Consider the following 24,260-nt stretch of genomic DNA (forward strand, 5'->3'; position numbering starts at 1 on the left):
AAATAAGTCAGACAGACAAATACCATATGATATCACTAATATGTGGAATCTAAAGAACAAAATAAACAAAACAAACAGACTCATAGATACAGAGAACAACCTGATGGTTACCAGATGGGAGGGGGGTTGGGGTGCTGTGTGAAAAAGGTGAAGGGATTAAGTAGAGATTGGTAATTACAAAATAGTCATGGGGATGTAAAATACAGCATAGGGAATATAGTCAATAATATTGTAATGACTATATATTGTACCAGGTGGGTACTACACTGACTGGGAGGAATCACTTCATAAATTATATAAATGTCTACCCCCTACGCTGTACACCTAAAACTAATATAAAATAATATTGAATGTCAACTGTAATTGAAAAACAAAATAAGTCTTTTTCTTTCAGTCTCTGTGTCTTATTTTTTTCAAATGGCTCTAAGTTGTTGGGACATAAATACTTATTGAGTCGATTAAGTTGTTTGAATCTATTTATTACATGTAACTACGGGTATTTCTTTTGGCCAAGACACATCATAAAAATTACTGAGCCATAAAGGGTACCATGAACTGAGAAAGTTTGGGAACCTCTGGTCTAACCTTTGGATCTCATTGCCTCTGGCCTTGTCAGGACCCTACATGATTGTCACTTCTCTTATGTGCAGCATAGTGGTGGAAAGCACAGATTGCTCCATTCTTGGCATCAGATCTTGGCTTTACTAGCTTGGGAGTTGGGGAAGTTACTTCACCTATTCGAGCCAGAGTTTATTTAACTATAAAATGAAGATAAAAATACCTAACTCCGGTTTATTTTAAGAATTAAGTTAATATTCATTTGGGCTGGCCCGGTGGCTCAGGCTGTTAGAGCTCCATGCTCCTAACTCTGAAGGCTGCCGGTTCGATTCCCACATGGGCCAGTGGGCTCTCAACCACAAGGTTGCCAGTTCAATTCCTTGAGTCCTGCAAGGGATGGTGGGCTCTGCCCCCTGCAACTAACAACTGGCAGCTGGACCTGGAGCTGAGCTGCGCCCTCCACAACTAAGATTGAAAGGACAACAACTTGACTTGGAAAAAAGTCCTGGAAGTACACACTGTTCCCCAATAAAGTCCTGTTCCCCTCCCCCAACAAAAATCTTAAAAAAAAAAAAAAAGAAATAAGTTAATATACGTTGAATGCTTAAAACAGTTTCTGTCATCCTTAACTGCTTTTTATTTATTTTTAAATTTTTATTTGTTTTTTAAGTGTGTTTTTCCAGGACCCATCAGCTCCAAGTCAAGTAGTTGTTTCAATCTAGTTGTGGAGGGCGCACCTCACACTGGCTCATGCAGGGATCGAACCTGCAGCCCTGGTGTTATGAGCATCGTGCTCTAACCAACTGAGCTAAACAGCTGCCCCCTTAACTGCTTTTTAAATAAATAAGTTTAACCTTTTTGTCAACTGGATGTTTCCAATCAACCTAAACAATTTTTTAATTAAAATTTTTTAATTGTAAAACCATAACAATATAAAATTTATCATCTTAACCATTTTTAAGTGTATAGTTCAGTATTGTTAAGTATATTCATATTGTGGTGAAAGAGATCTCCAGAACTTTTTCATCTTGTAAAACTAAAACTCTTTACCCTTTCAACAACAGCTCCTCTTTCCCCCTCCCCACCCCCAGTCCCTGGCAACCACCATTCTACTTTCTGCTTTTATGAGTTTGACTGTTTTAGATACTTCATATAAGTAGAATCATGCAGTATTTGTCCTTCTTTGACTGGCTAATTTCATTCAGCACAATGTCCTCATGATTCATCCATGTTGTAGCATGTGATAAGATTTCCTTTTTTTTTTTAAGGGTTAATAAAATTCCACTGTATGTGTATTCCACATTTTGTTTATCTGTTCTTCTATTGATGGGCATTTAGGTTGCTTCTTTCTCTTAGCAATTGTGAATAATGCTGCAATGAACATGGGTATGCATATATTTCTTTGAGATCCTGCTTTCAATTCTTTTGGATATGTACCCATAAGTGGGATTGCTGAATTAGGTGATAGACCTATTTTTAATCTTTTGCGGAACCTCCGTACTGTTTTCCATAGCGGTTGCACCATTTTACAATCTCACCAACAGTGCACAAGGGTTCCAATTTCCACATCTTCATCAACACTTGTTACTTTTTGTTTTTTTGATAGTAGTTATCCTAATGGGTATAGGATTTTATCTCATGGTTTTGATTTGCATTTCTCTATTCATTAGTGATGTTGAGCATCTTTTCATATGTTTTTTGGCCTTTTGTATATTATGTTTGGAGAAATGTCTATTCAAGTCCTTTGCCTATTTTTTAATTGGGGTATTTGATGTTTTGTTGTTGAGTTATAGGAGTTTTAAAAAATATGTTCTAGCTATGAAACTGTTCTCAGATATGTGATTTGCAAATATTTTCTCCCATTCTGTAGGATGCCTTTTCACTCTGTTGATTATGTCCTTTGATGCACAAAAATTTTAAAGTTTGAGAGGTCCATTTGTCTATTTTTGCTTTTGTTGTCTATGCTTTTGGTGTCATATCCAAGACATTATTGTCAAATCCAATGTTATGAAACTTTTCCCCTATGGTTTCTTCGAGGAGTTTTATACTTTTTGGTGTAAGTGTAGGTCTTTAATCCTTTTGAGTTAATTTTTGTGTATAGTGTGAGATATGGGTTCATCTTCGTTCTTTCACATGTGGATATTCCATTTTCCTAGTGCTGTTTGCTGAAGAGACTGACCTTTCCCCATTGAGTGGCCTTGGTTCTCTTGTCAAAGATCATTTAACCATATGTGTGAGGGTTTATTTCTGGGCTCTCTGTTCTGATCCATGGACCCATGTAGGTCTGTCCGTATGCACAGTACTGCACTTCTTTGATTACTGTGGTTTTATAATATGTTTTGAAATCAGGAAATGTGAGTCCTCTACCTTTGTTCATTTTCAAAATTGTTTTGGCTATTTGGCTATTTATCAACTTTTACATAAGTTCAACTCTTTTATTTTAAACAGGTAACTACAAGTCTTATCATCTCAGGTACCACCAGGTCTTATCCCTTTCCTTCAAAACCAAATTTCTCAAAAGCACTGTTTCTATTTTTAGTCTCCATTTCCTTATTGCTCACTCAGCACTCAGTCAGCTTCAGTCTTGATTTTCTCCTGATTATTACACTGAAAAACTTTCCACTAATTTAGCAAAACAAATAAACAAAAAATTCCATATTACTAAATATGATAGCCTTTTTAAAAAATGGATCATTTTAATACACAGGAGGACTTAACACTATTGACCATTCCGTCTTTCTTCAATGCTTTTTTCTGATAGTTCCCATGACACTTTGCTCGTCTAGTATTCCTTCTACCTCTTGGGCGTTCTTCTCTGTCTCCTTGTCAGGCCCATGATCCTTTCCTCTGTCCTTGAATGTTGGTATTCCTTAAGGCCCAATTCTAAGCCCTCTCCTCTTCACTTTGAACTGCTGGGTTATCAAATTTATATTTATAGCTTTAGTGTCTTCTCTAGAGCTCAGGTCTCTCCCTTATGCTCCAATTCCGTAAGTCCACCTGCCTACTTGATGTCTCCCCTTGGGCACCTCAAAAATATTTCAGACCTACACAGTATCTTTAAAATGGAACTCAGAGCCCCTACCTGTTTTTCTTCCACCATTCCAATCTCAGTGAATTACTTTGCCTTCCATCCACTTATAGAAACCAGAAACCTGGAAGTCACCTATTTATCCTCAAAAATACCTCTACTTTACCCAACACCCCCCACAACACACACACATCCAATAGTCTCTGATTCTTGTTAATTTTGTCTTCTAAATCTTTCTCACATCAGCCAGAGGCTCTCCATCCCTTCATTTATAATTTTAATCAGAGCCACATTACTTTTTCTCTCTTCTAGAATACTTCAACACTTCCTGTTTCACCTGCTTCCATTTTTGTTCCTTATAGGTCTGTCCTCCACACTGTAGCCAAACTGATTTTTTAAAAGCAATTCTGTCACTCCCTTGCTTAAAGTAACCCTTCTACAACTCTGGAGGATAGATAAGAATCTGGAAACTGTGATTAACTACGGCAAGGGTAAGGGAACAGGTAGGAGGGATATAGGGCTAGGAGCCAGACTTTTTATTGTATATCTCTGTATAATCTGTTGTTTTCTTTTGGAACTTAAAGAGTGTATTATCTACTCCAAAAATCAAATCAATAAATTGAATTTTTAAAATTATTGCATCATACTGTTCTTAAGATAAAGGCAAAATCAACTAACTGGTCCCAATCTACTTCCCTTTTTAACTTAATCTCTTAGTATACTCTTTCAATCTCAGTGCTCCAGCCACACTGGGCTTCTGTCAGTTCCTTATGCTCCACATGCTTTGTCTTGTTTCAAGGCCTTTGCACAAATTGATTCTAACTCTGCCTAAAATGTCCTTTGGTCTCCCTTTCACTGAGGTAACACATTCTTTCCCTTAAATCTCAGACCACCAGTTACCACTTCTTAACGGAAGCCTTCCCTGACAAACTTTATCCCGTTTTATGTGCTATTACAACACCATGTACTTTTTGACACACACTGCAGTTCTGGTTTTATATTCATTGTGTGATAATCTAATTATACTCTACCTTATCAATTTGACGGAAAATTCCAGAAGGGCAAGGATTGTTCTTGGTTCTTTGAAAGTGCAAAATTATAAACTATTTGGGAGGTGACGTTGTAAAACTCACTGCTTAATATTTTGTGACAAATTCTTATTTTTAAAGATTTTTATGGTTTTATATTTCTAACTCAACAAAAAGCAGTAGTAAGAATTTAACAAAACTTGACCAAAGAAATCTCTGCTATGCTTAAACCCACCATAATACTCTATGTTGATGAATTAGGAAGGTATCCGTTACATATTAAAGGTGGGTGAGTGAGCGAGTATGTTTAAATTAACTCAGGAAGTGCTGTTGTCAGTCTTCAAGAGGGGGCTGTTATTATATATATGGTTTCCAAGCTCACTTTTTTGGAACATTATCAAAGATTAGTATTTCATGGACTATGCTGTAGGAAATGGTCTTTTACATTTATGCAATATTAGTATATACTATAGGGAAGGAGAAGTGGAACATGTCAAGGGCAGCTTTTGAGCATGGTCCTAGTAAACGTGAATGGAAAAGGAGGTAAATTAAAAATGGTAGATCTGAGAAAAACTGAAGAAAGAGAATCAGAATTCACTGGTGAATTTGAAGTCTGTGGGGTAAAGGTGAGCAGTTAAAAATAGTAATCTCAAACCAAAGGAACTGAGAAAAGTTTTAGTGACAATCTTGAGTCTCACTTTTAATGTTATAAAATTTAGTATAATGAAAATTATTCCTGATCACTGTAAAATGGCATAAAATACAAACAGATATATGGTAAAAAGTAAAAAGTTTCCCCCTGCCCCAAGCTCATTCCCCTCTGCCTGGTAACCACCATCAACAGTTTGGCTTATGTCCTTCCTCCGTGCATTTACAAGCACTCATCTGTGTGTGTGTGTGTGTGTGTGTGTGTGTATACACATATATACACACATATACACACACATATATACACACACATATATATGTGTCCACATATATTTTATAAATAAATGACATCACTATACATATTGTTCTATAACTTGCTTCACATTGCAGTGTATAACACACCTGTCAGTGATCTTCATCTACTTTCTGATTTTCAGTAGGTGCATAGTAATCCATAGTTTGGATAAACCATGTTTTACGATTGTTAGGAATAATCTTTTTAGTAAATAAAGAGATCGGATATAGGTGAATGATCTAATGAGGTAATCTGGTAAGAAAAAGAGTCTCAATTTTTTTTCAATAACTGAAATTGCAGAGGAGAGGGACTCAGTGCAGTTTCTTACTTGATCCTTTTATTAATAATAAGGAGTCATTATTGTAGTTCATTTTCTGTGTGATTCAAGTTCTGACTTCTTAGAAACATAGTATGTGGCATAAAAGCATCTCTTATAACCATAAAATAACAAATACATTATTTTTTTAAGAGCTGTTTCTTTACTTTTGAAAAGTTTTATAGAAAAATACCAAATAATACCTAAAAAGTAAAACAAAACAAAACAAAATAAAAAACCCCATAATCCCAATTTTTAAAAAATCTGTAAGGTAAGAGTTTAAGTTCATGCATCTAGCTCCTCAATTTAATCTGTTTTAGGTACCTACTATCAACAGTTTGGGACGTATTCCTACATTTTCTTGGGTTTATACAGGCAATTTCTATATGCATATGTGTACACATGCCATACCTGCTTTTTCCCTAATAAAATGGGATGGTGCTATTCATGTAGGTCTACAGTTTTAAAAAATTTCCTCCCGACTTCAGCAGTGTATCATGGACTTGAGCACAAAATTTTTGATTAATTAAACTTATATATCTTTTATGTTATCTTCATTTGTTTTCTTGTACTAACAACATTTACGGTAACTAAACTCAGAAGCGACTGATTTATTAACTGTCATGGCAATTTATTAATTTACAGTGTGAGCTATATCTGGCATCACAGACCTTGCTCATTTGCTTGGGGCATTCCCACCTGATAGTGGGAATTACTCAAGAGACTAAATTATAGATAAGAAGGCTGATTGGTGAGCCAAGAATTGGAACGAAAGCAAGTAGGTGTTCTTACAGGATATTTCTATCAAGCTACGGGAGCTCTCTGACTTGCCCTGGAGCTCTTTCTGTCTTGACAACTGTCATTAGTCATCAGAGTCATCGCCCAGAACATGGTTCAGAGACATATGGAACACGCTTCTTCCAGGCTCCTGATCTGAACTGTGCACTGCCCACCATTTCATTTAAGATGTCTGACCAGGTCCACATTCATTACACTTTCTGTATGTGAGAAAAGTGTTCATTAGAATTTGAGGATTCCCCAAATCTGCTTGGTGGAGATATGGAAAATACCTTTGCCTCCACCAGCTTATTTACAGGTTCTCTCTTCAAGTGAGCCTCTGTGGAAGAGGCTAACATACAGAGGCTGTGACAATCACAGCGTCTGTAGACATTGCCAGATGTGCCCTGGTGGTCAAAATCACCCTGAGTTTAAAACTACTGATTTAGAGGGAGATTGATTTAGAGCAGGGGTGTCCAAACTTTTTTCAGCGTTTTTTACCAAGGGCCATATGCGGTAAAATACACAAACAGCCGGGCCACTCACTCGAGGTGAAGTACGTATTGCCTCACCTGGTTTATTTAAGTAAACTAAATATATTTTTGGAATTTGCTGCGGGCCAATTAACAATGGATCACGGGCCGCAGTTGGCCCCCCGGGCCGCAGTTTGGACACCCCTGGTTTAGAGTAAAGAAAGAGCTAAAGAGAGGGAAACCAGATGGGATATTGCATAGATGTCAACTGAGAGGTAAGATTTAAGGATATTAATTCCTCTCAGTGGGAGGAAAGAACATAGGATTTGTCCGATGTCTTGGTCTCTACTTTCCCACTAATTATGAAATCTTTGGTTACTTGCTTTTTACCCTTCTGATAGTGAATTAGAATGAGGATTAACTTTGTTACTATTATTTTTGTAACTTGTGTACTTGTTATGTATCAGAGTTGTACTGGCATTTTGTATGCATTCTAGAGATAGTGCGTTTAGACGTGCTCCGTAAATTATAAAATTTTGTGCTAAAAGTACTGTTACCTGGCATGTCTTCCTGTTTATAGATTGGTACAAAAGTAATTGCGGTTTTTGCAATTTTTTTCAACCTCTTAAATCGCAATTACTTTTGCACCAATATGATACTTCTTACCACTGCTTTTATCCCTTTAGACCTTTAAAATTACTGGCAAATAAAAGATTTACCTTTGTGAACTTGACCATGGTTATAAAAATTTTCTAGGAATGACAACTTTTATGTAATTATATATATAAAACAATTACATAAATTACATATATTAAATATATATTTATTATTTTATTAAATATAATAATTATGTAAATTACATATATATTAAATCCAGCATATGTATGTATAGATACATATGCTGGTTTTAAAATTACATTATGGATTACAATGTAGCATCACTCATGTTATAATGAGAATAAGAGAGAAAATAAGATTTCTTAAATTGAAATAGACTTAGCAGGCAAATATCCAGGCATGTGTTTATTCCATATATTGAATAACATCACATAATTCTTTGAAAAACCCCATTGTTAACACTTCTATATCCAGAAATACCTATTTATTTTTTGTCTTTTTGTCTCTTGCTCTTAAGTCAATTCCATATATCAAGGTAATTAAATTTTTTTATCCTTAAGTACATTTACTTTTGTCTCTCTAATGGATTAGTCAGGCATGGTTTCCCTGTATACTCAATAAATGTTTACTGAATAAAGGAATAAATTACAGAAATCATCTCTCTCTCCTAGCAGGTTATCTTTTAAAATGATCAGTGACTAATCTTCATTATCAATTTCCCCATTGTAAAATTGTCTATATTTCTGAGTTTCTCCAGACTTTATCCCATGGTTTGGATTAGGGGGCAGGGTTGGGGAGGTGTTGGTTACCATCATGAGGCAAATTCACTAGGCCCCCAGGGGAATGGCTCTACAATACTTTAAATATTTGCTTCAGACCTATAATTCATTCGAAGAGTCCTAATACTTTGTTGCCTATCTGGATTATAATGTTTAGCACCTGCGTCTCCCCTGTGTCTCCTAATGGTTTTATGGGATCAGTCTTGGCTGCCTGTCCATGACTTAACTCTCGAATCAGGGATTGAACCTATCACCTACTGTTGATTTTTAGTACTGACCCTGCATGCCTTTAGTTTTCATTTCTTCCCAGATGTAATAATAATCATATGGATTTGGGGATAATTTTCTTAACCAATGAGAATATTGAATTCAATGAATTTGTTTGTGATCACTATTATAAAATAGCTCATTCACAAATTCTTTGGATACTAGTTCTTCAATCCTTGAGACCAAGTTTGATGCATTTTTCTTTTTTATGGGTCCTGCACTACCTCTTCTATGAAGCAGTCATCTATCCTAACCAAAACCTCCACTTCTTTCTGACATTAGGTCTTCTATTATATTCTACCAATAAGTGTCTGCCTTATTCATCATTGTATCCTCCTCTATCTATTTGACATATATAGGAGGCACTCACATATTTTTGACCTACTGAATGAATGAAATTCCAGTTATTATGGTTATTTCTGTTTTGATTAATGATGTCATCTGGTATAATTTCCTCTTTCTTCTCCCAGTGCCATTTCACTTCCAATTAGGTACTCAAGCTAAGTAAGTACTATAGACTCCAAGGTTAAGAGAAACTAATTTGAAGAGCCATATGAAAATCAGGTGAATCATTTCCCAGTTTCTTAAAGAGAAAGGGCACCTCAGCTTGAGCTTATTGAAGAAAATGAGAAGGAGAAAATGATAAAGGCAATAGAAAGAAACATGTTCAGAGCAGAAATAATAAGCAAGGATACTTCCCATATGGGAGGATGTCAGAGAAAAGGAAAAGTTTCAGTTTCTATTTTTGCATTAGTCGTCTTCTGCACAAAGAACAACATTAAAATTAGAACGGTATTGTGAAATCTCATGGGCCTCCTCGTTGATTCATCCTGTGGATATCTTCTCAAGGTCAGATCTGCTCTGGAGGTGCCTCCCTCTGCCTCTCTGCCTGTTCTTTTTCATTTTCTGAACAGTCAGAATTCTCTAAATCCTTGCGAAGGAACAGGGCAATATCTTAGAGCCTGTTTTCCTTCTTGTCCTGCCATATCTTCCATAGGTCCTTTCCATTTTGGAGGGCTTAAGAACTAACCTTTTGGGCAAAGAGAAGAAAGCGCTTTCCTGTCTGGGCTGGAGTATTGTTTTCCTGAGTTTCAGACTATTTTTTCCTAATTCTAGTTACCTCCGTTACCACATCCAGAAGTATCTTTGGCACCAGTACTTGGAAAGTTTATGCTTCCCCACAGGCTGTTTTATAAAAATGCATTAATTAGCTTATTTATTTATACTTTCTTATTCCAAAATCTGGTGTCAGAGACACCTGTAGACTACAGGAGATCTGAAATGAGGGACACACCTTGATCCTAATGAGTACCCAAACTAGATATCAAGAAGAGGGCTACTCTGATCTTTTAACACCTCTAAAGATTGGAATGCCCCAGAGCTCAGACCTTGGACCTCTTTCTCGCTTTCTACTCTTTTTTTTTTTTTTTTCCTCTTAAACAGCAGAAATGTATTTTCTCACAGTTCTAGAGGCCAGAAGTCCAAGACCAGGGTGTCATCAGAGTTGTTTCTGGTAAGGCCTCTTTTCCTGGCTTGTAGATAGCCATCTTCTTGCTGTGTTGTCAAATGGCCTTTTGTTTGTGTGCGCACATGGAGAGAGAGGGCACCATCTGGTGTGTCTTCCCCTTCTTCTAAGAACACCAGCCAGATTGGATTAGGGCCTCATATGACCTCTCCATGTTTTTTTTTTTGTAAAGATTTTATTGAAGAAGGGGAACAGGACTTTATTGGGGAACAGTGTGTACTTCCAGGCCTTTTTTCCAAGTCAAGTTGTCCTTTCAATCTTAGTTGTGGAGGGTTCCACTCATTGTTTTAAAGGAGAGCTTATCCAGTTCCATGACTTCAAGCACTACCTGTAGATGGTTGATGACTCCCAAATGTACATATATGTTCAGCCCCCACTTCACCCTGAACTTCAGACCCATTTCTAATTGTCGACTTGAGATCTCTACTTGTATGTCCATAGACACCTTAAACTTAACAGGAAATGAAACTCTTGATTCCTCCTAATCTTATTTACTTCTCCCCGGGTGTTCCCTGTCTCAGTAAACCCAATTGCTCAGCCCAAACTCCTTTGAGTTTTCCTTTTATGTACCACATCCAATCCTTCAGAAAGTCCTGGTAAATCCTCTTCATATCTCAAATCTGACAACATATCATTTCCTTTAGCATTTCTGTTCTAGTCCAGGTCATCATCTTTTCTCACCTAGAGACCACTGCAATAGCCTCCTAATGGTCTCCTTGCTTCTACTCTTGCCCTGATTCCTCCTTTAAAATACAAATTAGATTATAATTCTCTGCAGCTTAAAACCCAATGACTTCTTATCAAATAAGGTCCAACCTGTCCTGGCCGCTGACTATCGCTCTGATTTCGTTCTCTATGAATCTCTCTCACTCCTCCTCCCCTCCGGCTAAACTGACTGGCCTAGCTTTCTTCCGGCATCCCTGGCACATTATGAGCTTGGAGTTTTTGCATTTGCCGTTCTCTGCCTCAAACTCTCTTTCTTCAAATAATCATATGGCTAGTTCGTTCACTTCATTTCAGTCTGTACTCAAATGTCATCTCCTCAGAGAGGCCCTTTTACTTCTTTATTAGTCATCCTGCTTAAAACAGTATCATCCTAAAATCCCCATCCTTACTGTGCTTTATTTTTATCTGTAGTTCTTACTGCTGTCTGACATTATATTAAATCTGTTTGTTTATTGACTATGTTCACACTCGAATGCAAGGTTCCTGAGGAGAGGAAGGGCGAGGGTATGGTTTGTTTTGTTCACTGCTGTATGTTCAGTACCTAGAATGGAGCCTCGCTCATCCAGAGTACTAAACATGTATTTGTGAAATGAATGAGTGAATGTATAAGTAAGTAGCTGGACCTGTCCTTTGGGAAAGATTATGAAGGACTGCCCAAGTTCACTGGGTAGGATCCACGGTCCCCAAATCACTGCCCCATCTCCAGGTGTCAGTTAGTATCTGTCGATGTATGCACATTTTCCTACAGTACCTTGACACCCCTTTCGAATCCTTTCTAGCTTAAGTTCCCTCTTTCACCTAGTCTCACAGGTTGCACTTTCCATCCCCATCCCACAAAAGTGATCTTTTAGAATTAATTTTATAATGTAAATGCTCATATATAGAAAAAGCAATTTCTGTCAGGAGCGAAGGGTTCCTTGATGATAATAGTGGTGAAAGCAGAAAATAAGGAATAAGAAGTTGGAAACAAATTCCAAAGTTTTGAAGGAACTTGGAGACAATATCCTTGTAAAATCAGCAAATGTGAAAGGTGACAAAAGATTGTGTTGATTATAACCCACCTGGAGTCTATTTTTTCATGTCTAATATGGAGCCAATCCCGGCACAAGATTTTTAAAAAGACAAAAGAATGTGTTCAGAGATGGCAAATAATATAGCGAGAACACATTATATGAGTAGTGGTTGAATAATTATAATAAATACTACTACTAATAATAATAACAATAGTAACTGCAAACATTTACTATGTGCCAGGCATTATTCTAAACACTGTGAAATGTTATTTAATCCTCATCCTGTGAAGTAGATACTATCCTATCACTTTTCAGATGAGAAATGAAGTTACAGTGAGGTTAAGTAACTAACTCTCCTTCAAGGTTACATAGCTAATAAGAGGTAGAGCCAGTGCTACTGATTTCATTCTGATTTCAGAGTCCATGCTTTTAACCACTGTGTTATGTTTTAATATTAAAAAATAAGTGCTATTGAAGAAAGACTGGAGCTACTGTAGACATTCTAAGAAGGCAGTGTTAGCTAGCCTTCACCTTAAGTGTCACCACCTCCTTCTCAGTCCCCGCCCCCATTCTACCCAGTATATACTTCTATAACAATAGGACCAGTAACGGCACTTTATTACATTATTTACTTGTATCTCTACCTCTCTCTATTAATGTATATTTAATTTATTTTAAGGATTATATTTGATTCACTTTTGAGCTACTAGATGAGTTTAGTGACCTGACATATGGTCAACATTGTTTTTGTTGAATGGAAAAAAAAAATGAATGAATGATCCTTAAATTGATTTGAATTGTCCAATGGTGGAATAGCTTTTCTGTAAGGTAATGAGCTCCTGGTCACTGGCAGTATTCAAGCATGGGCTGGATTTGCCATTTGAAGGATGCTTGAAGGGATGCTGTAGAAGGAACCTCCATGCCATGTGGCAGTGGGAGATTAGACCAGGTTTCCTTCTAACTATGAATTACCTGATCCTATGATGAGTTAGTTATTCTTTCTCTAAACATTAAGTTAGCACCTATTATGTGCCTAACATCATTCTAGATACCAACGATACAAAGATAAAAGTGGCCTAGCCAGTATCCTTAAGGAGCTAGTAGTATCTGGGTAATTAAGAAAAGAGGTGCTTAACAGTATAGGTGTAAAGTTTTAGTAGATTAAAATCTGTCCTTTTCTATTTATTTTTTGAGATGTTTTGAATAAATGCAGAAGGGAGGGAAAAGCTATTACAAGAAGGAAAAAACTAGATATAAATGATAACCCTAAAATTGCCTTTCTGAGAAAGGAATTTAGGGAGTGAAGACCGCATGCTACAGTCTTATGGAAAATTCCCTAAAAGGGAAATATCAGTGTTTCCCATCAAGATATTACAGGGCTGGATATAATTCAGTAGAGAAAGTAATTAGAAATTCTTTAAACAATGTACTTTCTCCAAAACCAGTAAAGATGATTAAGTCCTTACTCCTTCATCCCCCTTTAGGGACATTAACATGAAATGAACAATCCATTAAGTCATGTTGTTCATAAGACTTAAAGGTTTCTGGTGACTAAGACACGGATTCTAATAGTTAAGTACAAAGGGACCTTTCAGTTTCTTTTCTGATTAACGTGTCTAAAATCTGTTAGGCAGAGGGGGAATAGTGGTCTTTCTTTATATTACCCTGGTCCCTCATGCTGCTCATCTTTCACACATGTCCAAATATGTCTCGACACAGAATCATCCTCTCTAGCTGGGACATGATGCCTAGGTAGGTGGGGAATTCCCCTGTTTTGTTTAAAATCATAGTTGTCTTTGGGTTTGGCTGGCATGTTCATAAGTTTACTGACAATTGGTTTTTTTCCCCTCTTATACCATATGCTATTCCATGATTCATCTGCTTTGAGTCTGTTGCCTTGAAGGTGAAACAATTTCTTCCAATGTTGATATTTCATAATCTCGTAGATAACAAGCATACACATATGCATAGTCCTTTCAGAAGTTTTAAACATTTGGAGATGAATGAATTATGCTGCCACAAAAGGAAAAGAGCAGTATAAAATCATAATGGTGATATTCAATCACCTTTTGTTGGGTGGTTCTGTGAGTACTGATATTGATAAAGCCTAGGTACTTTACTACATTTCTTGATCTGTTCTTAAGAAATTGTTTCTGGTATGTATTATTTATTTATGAATTTTAAAATTTAATGTTTTACTTTAATTACCTTGATTTAATGTATTTTAATATTTTAGACAGGAAAGATCTGTAGTTGTAGAAGTGGAGTTTAAATTCCAAATAAATTATTAACATTAGCTGGTTATATTTTAATGGTGGCATTTGTTTCTATAATGGTGTAGCAATGACTCTTCAAATCTCAAGAAATCTTTTAATTCCTGATACAAGTAGTAATTCTTTCAAACTATTTTAATAGAACGTATTACATTTCTGAATACAATGCAAAGCAGTTATTTCTGCATGGGTACTTCCTAAGTATTTAGAAGATTAGACTTCTAATAAACATAGACTAAATTAAGTTTCTGCAAGCTTTAATCTACACACCTGTTGTGTTACATCATTTAACCACATGTATCTTTTTACTTAGAATGTCAGTGATTGTTTTTTGATGCAGAAAAACTATAATTTCATGGTATAGATTAGATGCGTGTACAAATATCTGTATAAGTTATACATTTGGAGAGAGGTTTTTAAAAGATTAATCCTCAGTATATCTTCCTTCCTCTCTCTCCCTTTACCTGGTTTAGCTCCTCTTTGGTTCAGGTGTGCTGGTGTCCCTAAGCCTTTCTGGGCCGCAGCTGGAGAAAGTGGTGATTGACAGAAGCCTGGTGGGGAAGCTCATCTCAGACACCATCAGTGACGGTAATTACTCCATGTGCAAATCAATTGCCTACATTAACAGTGGGGCAGGAGAAATAGTGTGTCAACAGGTAGACTAATTATTACCACTGGGGACTTGAAAACACAAGTAATTGCTTGTAATAGCATAGTTATAACCCGTGGGACCAATACAAGTTTTGGCTAATGTTTAATATGAAAGTTTTTGTTGAGTGTTAGCCTCATATTCTGAATATTTTTCTTTCTCTCCTTTAAAAAAATGTGAACATATTTCCAAAATAGGTTTTTGTTGTTGTTGTTTTTTTGGTGTGGTCTTTCAAAATTAGTCCCCTATTGTTGACATGTCAAATATTTTTTCATTTTCAAATGAATTTTAAATAAATAACCCAAATGTGTCAACACAGCCACCTGTAAAAAAGAAAATTATGCTTTGCCTCTTAGGAGGATTCTTTGTTACCAAAGTCTCTGAATATTAACTGTTGATAAAGTTTGGGCAATATTTCTTCCTTTTTTCAAATTATAGTTGACATACAATGTTATATTAGTTCCAGATATACAACAGTAATTGGTCAGTATTTCTAAATATCAAAAATCAATGGCAAATATACTAGATAATCTATGAAGTGATACTACAGTAGTACATAAATGCTACAAAACACATAAGAAAAATATTTTAAGCCAGTTATTGAAAATGAAGGATACTGACATTTATTGAGCCCTAAGAGGCCCATGCTGTGCCAACCTACCTATTTTATTTAATTCAAAGAATAACCTTTTATAAGGTGTAGTTATTTTCACTTTATAGATAAGGAAATTACAGCTGAGATACTAAGGAACATGCCGACAAATGAAATACTAAGGAATAGCTCAAAAATGTCTGAGCTGAGATTTGAACCAAGGTTCTAGCTTCAGAACCCATTTTCTTTCCACTACACTATGCTGACTCCTGAAGTTTTAAGATTATGTTCTTTTATTCACAATAAAAAGTCTAAAAACATTGCATTATCTTTGGAGATTGAAAATTGTCAGTATCTGAAACTGCATAATTAAAGGAAAACATGGCCTAGTGGAAAAGACAGGTGAGAATACAGAAACCTTCCTTCTGCCGTGTGCTCTTACTAGCTACTTCTGAATAAATCAGACCCAATTTCATCACTTTAAAGAAAACCACTCTGCAGGATGGCTGTAATTAGCAACATTACTGATAATAATAATAAGTTGGGGTAGGATTGTAAGTGTGCCATTTCTTCTTATTAGCAACATGGTGCTGAGGAAGCTAGCTTCCTTATGGAAGAGATTCCATTGTCATATGTCTAATAATTGATCCCTTTGTTGACACTGCAAATAAAATAGTGACTGTGATGATTTTATCATTTTGATGCACCTCTATAAGAATTAAAAGGACACTTCCAACACTTCATGTCTCTGAGATATCTTTTTTCACTTGTTTCTTTTATTTATGCCCCAAATAATACATCCTCATGAGATCGTGATAACAATGTGATTTCTTGGCAGTTCTCCAGATTCTTCTATAATTGTGTAGATCTACCATTGGTCACTATTTGCACAGTAAGGAGTATAAAAATAAAGAAAATATGTAAAACAGTCAATAATTTCTTTTTGTTCGGAACGATATAAAACATTTCTCAATTATTTTTATCAATAATTTTATATAACATTAATCCCCTTTATTAACCCATAAAAATTATCTACCTACTTGTATCCTTTAGAAATAAAGCTGTAGAAATATTTTTGCTAATCTTCCTTATTAAACATTAATTTATGTAATGACGTATTGAGAATAATACGCTTTATTGTACTCAGCTTATATACTCTCAAAAAGAAGGTTCATTAATAAAAAATTTAAAAATAGAAAAATAAGATTGGTGGAGAACACTGACCTGTAGCCCTCAATAAATCTAATTTATTCTCAGGTGGTTTATAGCATATAAACACAGGATTAAAGTCGAAGCATAAACAAAAATAAACATTTTCATCATTATATTCAGGAATAAAATGATCCTTATTTTATACTTTTCTAGCCCTAGTTCCAAATACATATTATTTGGTGGTTGTCCCCAAACATCAGTGTATATTGAAATATTATCAGAAAAGAAGGGAAAGTATCAAATCCATGCATGATTATATTGATGATTATTGTTTATTTCCAATATATTTAATATCCTTGTAAAATGTCATAATGATATTTAGGAGACTAGTTATTTTAATTTTTGTCTTCTAAAAATAGCTTTTTGTAATATTTCGGTGGAAAAAATCTATTAGTTCATTGTTATTTTATTCTAACTTAGTATTATTAAAATCTTTTTTTTTTAAGCTCTTCTCACAGACAGCTTTATCATCTTATCATTTTTGGCACAAAACAAACTATGTTTCATTCAGTTTACCAAGAAGATGGGTTCTCCTGATGTAAACAAAAGATTGGAAAAACTCTCAGCCTTGGAATATAAGGTAGAGATTTCAATTTAAATAGTCATATTATTAATTAAGGTGTGCTAGAGTGTCACATGAGTTGATGTTATGCTTATTATTCTTATACATTCCTGGATTTTAGGAAAAAACACTTATAGGATTAAGTTTGAATCACTAGAAACAGTGGCCATCCTAAGTTTTCTTTGTTACTTTCATTATGAGGGTCCAATAATGGCATGTTGGAGCGAGTCATATAGTATTTATGGAAGTCAAAGACAGATAATAGAGGCAAGTTACACATTTGAAAATGGTGTTCTTGTTGTGGTAGTATAATACACCATTCTTATTTCCCCGAAGATTCCTTATTATCTTTCTAGGCTAGGACAGCTGCCCTGGTTTCTATTTCACAAGAAAAGAAAGAAGGAAGAAGGCACTTTCAGAGGTTAATAGAAAAGTGTAATAAACAAGGTGTGGGAAGACCTCCCCCCATCTCAACTATAACTGGAGAAAATGCAAAAAGAAATCTTCCTATGTTAGTATCTCTCCCTTCACTAACTCCAGGTAATTTGTTTCCTTGTATCAGGGACTTTACATCTGTTAAGGCAGGATTTTTATTTTAAATGATGTGTTTAATTTAAGTTTTGCCACATTACGTTTTAACTGCTTGGAAGGTATACTCTCTGCTAGGATGAGTATCTAATACATTTTCCAGGCTGTTTCAGTTCAAGGCCTCTTTTCAGCAATGACTTGTGTTTGCAAGATTGATCCAGCCTCTGTGACGTGGATTTGAGACAGTTCACTGTTCACTAGGAACAGAGCTGATATACAGCTTCCTTAAAAAAGATACACACTTGTGCCATACTTAGAATATATAGCAAGAGCAAAGATTTTTAGAAGTCAACTATGTGGCTTGAAACTGTTCATGGATTTTTGAAAAAGTAGCATTTAACCTAACCTTTTGCCCTTTGGGATTATTTCTTACTGTGATTGAGATGGTAGTAGTATGGGGCAGGATCTCATTTTATTTAGTAGAAACATCTATTCTTACAAAGATTTTTAACATGGGATTAAAACATATTAAATAAGTTTTTCATTGTGGTAATAAACTACAATTTGGTTTTATTTGCCAGCTTTGTTGAGCTTCTATAGCATTGTATACTATTGATTTTCTTTAGCTTGAAATCAATGATACTCTTGTATTATATTTTGGTTAGTCAAAAAATTGATATTAATTGATATTAAATGGGATGTCATTTTCTAGAATGGCTAACTGTAGATTTACTTGAAATGTTTATTTACTACTACTGTTCTTTGAGATGCACCAATGTGCATTCAAGCTATTTTGTTTCTAATGCTGTCATGTAAAATTTTGTATAACTAGTTTCCCCATCTTAGGTTTGATGGATAGTTTAGTAAAGTTTTCTCAACCAAAGGATAGTAGCTAACCATTGATGAGAGCAAAGAGAGACTCTTAAGATGCCATCTTTTCTTATGAAAAGACGTAGAAAATAGACCTAGTATATGGACACTTATACCTTAAGTAAAGGAATTACTTATTTGTTTATGCTTTCTGCCTTTGAATTTGGGCAAATTAGGACATGGACACTCCATGTCATTTCTATACATTAGAGAAATAATCTACTTCCCTTTGGAAAATCTATGGATTTCATTTTCTGGTTCAGTATTTAAATATAGATATTTAATACTTAATAAAAACTGCTGTTTGTTAATTGGAAGGATATTTTAAGAAACTTCTTTATTTTATTTGCCTTGTTGAGTATCATAATAGAATACTGATGCCATTAAAACATGAAATTTCAGATAACATATATGATTTGCATTAAGTGAGGAATAAAAGTGTCAGTTTCTTGTTTTAACTCGAATGTTTCTACATGTAGAAATTTGTAATGTGTTTACATGGCAAGTAGGACATCAAATTAATGTTTGTGTATTTTTAAGGACTTAGTAATTCCATTGTGATATTTCTCTCAAACAAGAAGAAAACTAGTAAAAATAATGATATTGAGAGCTTAAATATAAGAATTTGTACTTTAAAGCATGAAGTACATCTGTGTTGTCTGTCATTGCCCATTTGGATTTTAAAACAAGGAAATAGTGTAGAGTATGATAATCCTGCTTTTCTTTACAGCTGTACCGTAAATTAGTTCTTTTAGATAGAAATAATTTTGGCAAAGAAAATTGCAAGGTAAATATCCTGAAATTATTGACCTTTAACAAGTTTTCCTGTCCACAATTTAAAAATCCAATTCAACTTATTTAACAGTGAAGGGACAGTGCCAGGAGTTAAATGTTTACCATGAGAGAAGAGCACTGGTAATTACTTTGATTTTAGTTCCTTTTGATGTGCATTCGGAGGATGAAGAGGTCAATAATATTATGGCCATGCAAATAGAAAAGGGTTCCTTTTGACCATATTAAAAAAAAATAGCAGAGGATTATTAAAGCATTAACCTTGATTTTAATGGCCTTGGTTGAGTGGTGAGATCACAATTTGGATGAGCCTGATTATTTACTAAATACAATACATAAATGCAACGGGTTCTTAACACCCATTGCACTCTGGCATTATCGCATTACTGCCATCCTTTGTTGCCTTGCAGACAGGAATATGAAAGCAATCTGTCATGTAGTGAGACTGGCTCCAGAAGCATTTCTCTGATAAGAAGACCCCCTGCCCTTTGCTAGTGTCTGGTCCACTAGGCTTAGCCATGCGCTTAATCCCCAGAAAGTGGTTCGATTATTGCTGACCAGCAATGGCAAGATAGTTTTTTTTTTCTTCCAAGCTATCAACCTTCCATTAATTCCTTAAGCAGAAATACGGTGCAATCTATATTTCCTTGGCATGTGTCACCCAGATGGTGCAGTGCTTATGTTTTCAAATAACCATGTTCCAAAATAACATAGTTTGAATAATAAATTCTACAAATCCTTCCTAAGAAAGAGAATCATAATTCGCAGAAGCTGCATCAACTTTTACACAAGATACTGTGGCTTATCCTTTTATGCAGAATATATGTGTATCTGTCTCATATATTCATTAAAGTGATATTCGCCTCAATTTGTTTTTCCTTTTATTCTTGTCAGTCATTGTTAACATGTTATGTCTTAAACAGTAGTCAGACACTCTTGGTCAGCAGTACTGAACTTGTCATTTAATATAGCTGGTCTTAAATCCTAGGTGTAGGTCGATGCTGTCAAGCAACCATGACTGTACATTTTGGTATTGATTAGGATTGCTACAGCCAATTCCTCCCTAACTCACATTTCTCCTTTTCCTCTTCTCTGCTAAAAGTGGAGAAAATTTTGAACATATGTCTTTTTTTATATATGTGTCAAAAGAATTTGGTAAATTCTGACACCTCTCTAAGCACATGTTTAACATGCATATTTACTTGCATTTATCTACATTTACAGATGCTTTAATTTTTATAATACTTTGAGGATTTTGCATTAAAAATTATTCTTTTATGCTTTTTCTTTTTAACCATTAGATTTCCTACTATGAAATACCTGGGCCAGTAAACAGGACAACAGAGCGTCACCTCGCTATCAATTGTGCTCAGGATATAGTTGTTTGCTGGTGGCCACTGGTCAGTGATGATGCTTGGCCTTGGGCCCCCATTTCTCCTGAGAAAGACAGAGCCAATCTGCTGCTCCTGGGTTATGCTCAAGGAAGACTGGAGGTAAATCTAAAACATACACACATTTCATTGAAGGGCAAATAAAATAGGATTATTAGTATTTTTCTGAAATAAATGCAAATGCTTTTTTAAACGTATAATTTATTTTTCCAAATATTCAAAAAGGAACATGAAATGGGATCCTTGAAAGTATCGTGTCTAGAGAATACATAGATAATTTCAGGGCTGGCCTGAATAGCACAAGATTGGAGGAAGGCTTGTGGGTTCAGTTCCTGACTCTGCCACTACCTAGCGCCCTCTCCTTGAGCCAGTTACTAACCTCTATGTGTTGTGGTCTTGTTATTTGAAAATTTGAGTTAACGAAGATAAGTGAGTTAATACATGGATTTAGAGGGATACCTACACGTGGTAAACTCTTCCTCCTCGATCCTTGGTATCGTTATTAGTACTGTCATTACGTTTGCTCATGATTTCACCTGTCAAAGTTATGTTATCAGTCACCTTCTGTAAACTTCAGTCAGGTAATAGTCAAATGCTCATTTTGTGCACAACCCTGTGGTACCGCCGCGTGGCTGGGCAAGAATTTGTAAGGAGTGCATAGAGCAGTGGCCTCTCAGTCTCGTGTCCTGCCTCGGACAGGAGCACCAAAGGGTTCATCTAGGAAGTGAGGGCAGTGTCTCCCCCTACCTATCCCTGACAGTGGTTCTACCATCATTCAGTATTGTGACCCTGTGGATATCTTCAGCTTGTTCCAGTAATTTGAGTATGAAATTCTGTCTTACCTTTTTATAACTTAAGAAAAAAGCATCCCTTACCCCCACTTAGAAAAAGTTTCTGTCTGGGTAAAATGTATGTTCCTGTATTTTCTCTAAGTCTGTTACTTTTTAGGCTTTAAAAAGTGTTTCTCAGAATTAGTATTCTGAGATTGAATGAACAAGTCCAAGTTTTCTCTGTCACTGCCTACCTCTTCTGGTTTTATAACTTTCAGGCTATCTTGTACGACTGAAGAGTCCTTTTTGATTGATTAATTATTTAATAATTGACCTTTTAATGGAACTTTTCCAATTCTGTTGCAATAATTAAAAATACTTGTAATGCTTTAGGTGTAGATTTGGTGAGGCTAAGTAAAAGCTTTGTTTCTGTTGATGCCCGCCATTTTATTCCATTTTAATGCAGTAAAAGACTTCATTAAAATGACTTAATGTAACAAAACCAATTATAATTCTATTAAATGTTCTCTTTCATAATAGAAGTAAAAATAATTACATCAACCTTTAGTTATACATTACACAAATTACCTTTATTTGAAATGAGTGTATTACATGAAATTAGGACTCTTCTAAAAGGGTGTACATCTGGTCTACATACCTCACCTTCTGGTACCATCTAGATCATGGACGTTGGAGTTGGACAGACCTGGGTTTGCCTGTTGGGTGAACTGGATTCTAACTGTGACCTTAATCAAGCTTATTCCCTCTGAGCTTCTGCTTGCTTTTAGCTAATTCTGTGTTCTTTGGCCTTGGATACATCTTCTGTCTCCAGTTAGTTTTCTAATTTTTAAAACAATGAGTTTAAACTAGATCGGTCACCTCGAGGTCCCTGACAGCTCTAAAAAGTGCTGTCATGTGGTTTCTGAAGCACACTTCTGAGTTAGCCAATGCCTGTTCAAATGCCCTCATTAGATTCTAAAACTAAAATTAGCCTCAACACTGAAAAGCCCACCCCTGACTGGCCCTGACTTGCCTTTCCACTGTTATTTCCTTATACAAATGTGTGCTCTAGCCAAATGATTTACTCACTGCCTCATTATTTCCCACCTCCTGCCTGTACACATTGCTGCTTTATTTACCTGAAAGGCCCTTCCCTTTCTCTTTCTACATCCTTCAGCAACTACTGATCATGACCATGGAGTAAGTAAGGTATTTTATGCCACAGGATACAAATGCAAAACTACCCCTGCCTGCAAGAATCTTAGTATCTACCAATGAGAGACAAATACGAAAATGTGTAAGTGCACTAGAATGTTGAATGGTGCTATAGATAGAATATGTGTGAGTTATAGTAGGATCCAGTGAGGAATGATTGATTTTACTTAAATAGTAAGGAGGGAACATTAAAGAGGCATCACAATTTGCTCAGATATGATATTTTTACTTTCTTTTACTATTCTTTCTAAGTTTCACATCAAGGTTGTACTAGCCCTATGGAGTGATTGGGCTAGCTTTTTCCTTTTCTCTTCTCTGAAACAGTAAAAGGATTATCTCATACTTGAATGTTTGGTAGAACTCACCTGGAAAACTGTCTGGGTGTGGTATCTTTCAAGAAAGGTAGATTTTTCGTACTGGTTCTGTTTTTCCAGGGTTGTTTGTTTTTCAAGAATTTTTTTTTTCTTGAGTTATCTTCCACTTATATTCCTAGAAAATTATCCATTTCATGTATTTGAATAGATTTGCATAAAACTGTATATGATACTTGCACATCATTTTTAATTATTCACCACTGATTGCATAGTTCATGTCCCCCTTTTTAATCCTAATATGTTAAAATTCGTAATTCTTTTTTTTTCTTGGCAAGTAGCTTTTATGTTGGAGTTGGCTCTTTCAGTCATTCTATCAAAATTAAACTGTAGGAAAAATTTGGAAAGATTTCTTTTTCAGAATCTCAAGTGAACTTCTGTATGCAAAAGGTGAATGTCTTTTGGAAGAAATGTTTAGGGAAATAATTGTTCCCTTTTTTTAATGTGAAGATATAATCTTTAACTATGAATTGTAGCACTTTTTTTTTTTTTTAATGTCGTGAACTAAAACCACTGCTCCATAAAAGTAATATTCAGGTGTATGTCTTTAAATTTTTTTCACTAGTGACCAATAAACTTGAACTAATCATCAGAATAAAAAATACAATGTTCTCTTACACCCTAAAATTCAAACTAAAAAAGTAGCAACCTCATAGAGAACAAATTTAATATTTGCATCTTTTAAGCTATAGAATTTTTAAAAAGCATTTCCCATCCATCCAAGTTTAATCAGAGAAGATAATAAGCTTTTTTTTTTTTTTTTTTTTTTTGGACAGTGGCAAGATCCTGGAGTAGTGAGTGGTTCCTTGCCTTGGCAACACACATTACAGTCACGTCACCTGCAGAGCTTTTTATAAAGGAGCCCACCCAGACCAGTTACATCAGCATCTCCAGTGGGGGAGGAGACATCAGTATTCTTTTACAGGTTCCCTAGGTGATACTCATGTGCATCCAAGTTGCGAACCACTGCTTTGCAGCAAAGTA

The 24,260-nt window shown here is 35.4% G+C and overlaps 1 protein-coding gene across 8 annotated transcripts in view; it reads left to right on the top strand.

Annotated features, from left to right (window-relative positions):
• The window catches only part of WDPCP (WD repeat containing planar cell polarity effector), a 316,746-nt gene that overhangs the window by 119,107 nt on the left and 173,379 nt on the right, over positions 1–24,260 (top strand). For all 8 annotated transcript variants that reach the window (XR_004424816.1, XM_033124690.1, XM_033124694.1 and 5 more), the window contains exons 7-9: positions 14,798–14,912; positions 17,224–17,357; positions 20,831–21,022. Coding sequence is in view for 7 of the 8 variants with exons in the window: in XM_033124690.1 (XP_032980581.1) it covers positions 14,798–14,912; positions 17,224–17,357; positions 20,831–21,022 (441 nt within the window). In the remaining variant the exon portion in view is untranslated. The remainder of the gene's footprint in view (positions 1–14,797; positions 14,913–17,223; positions 17,358–20,830; positions 21,023–24,260) is intronic.

This window comes from Rhinolophus ferrumequinum, chromosome 13 (genome assembly GCF_004115265.2).
Source record: "Rhinolophus ferrumequinum isolate MPI-CBG mRhiFer1 chromosome 13, mRhiFer1_v1.p, whole genome shotgun sequence".
Taxonomy (NCBI): domain Eukaryota; kingdom Metazoa; phylum Chordata; class Mammalia; order Chiroptera; family Rhinolophidae; genus Rhinolophus; species Rhinolophus ferrumequinum.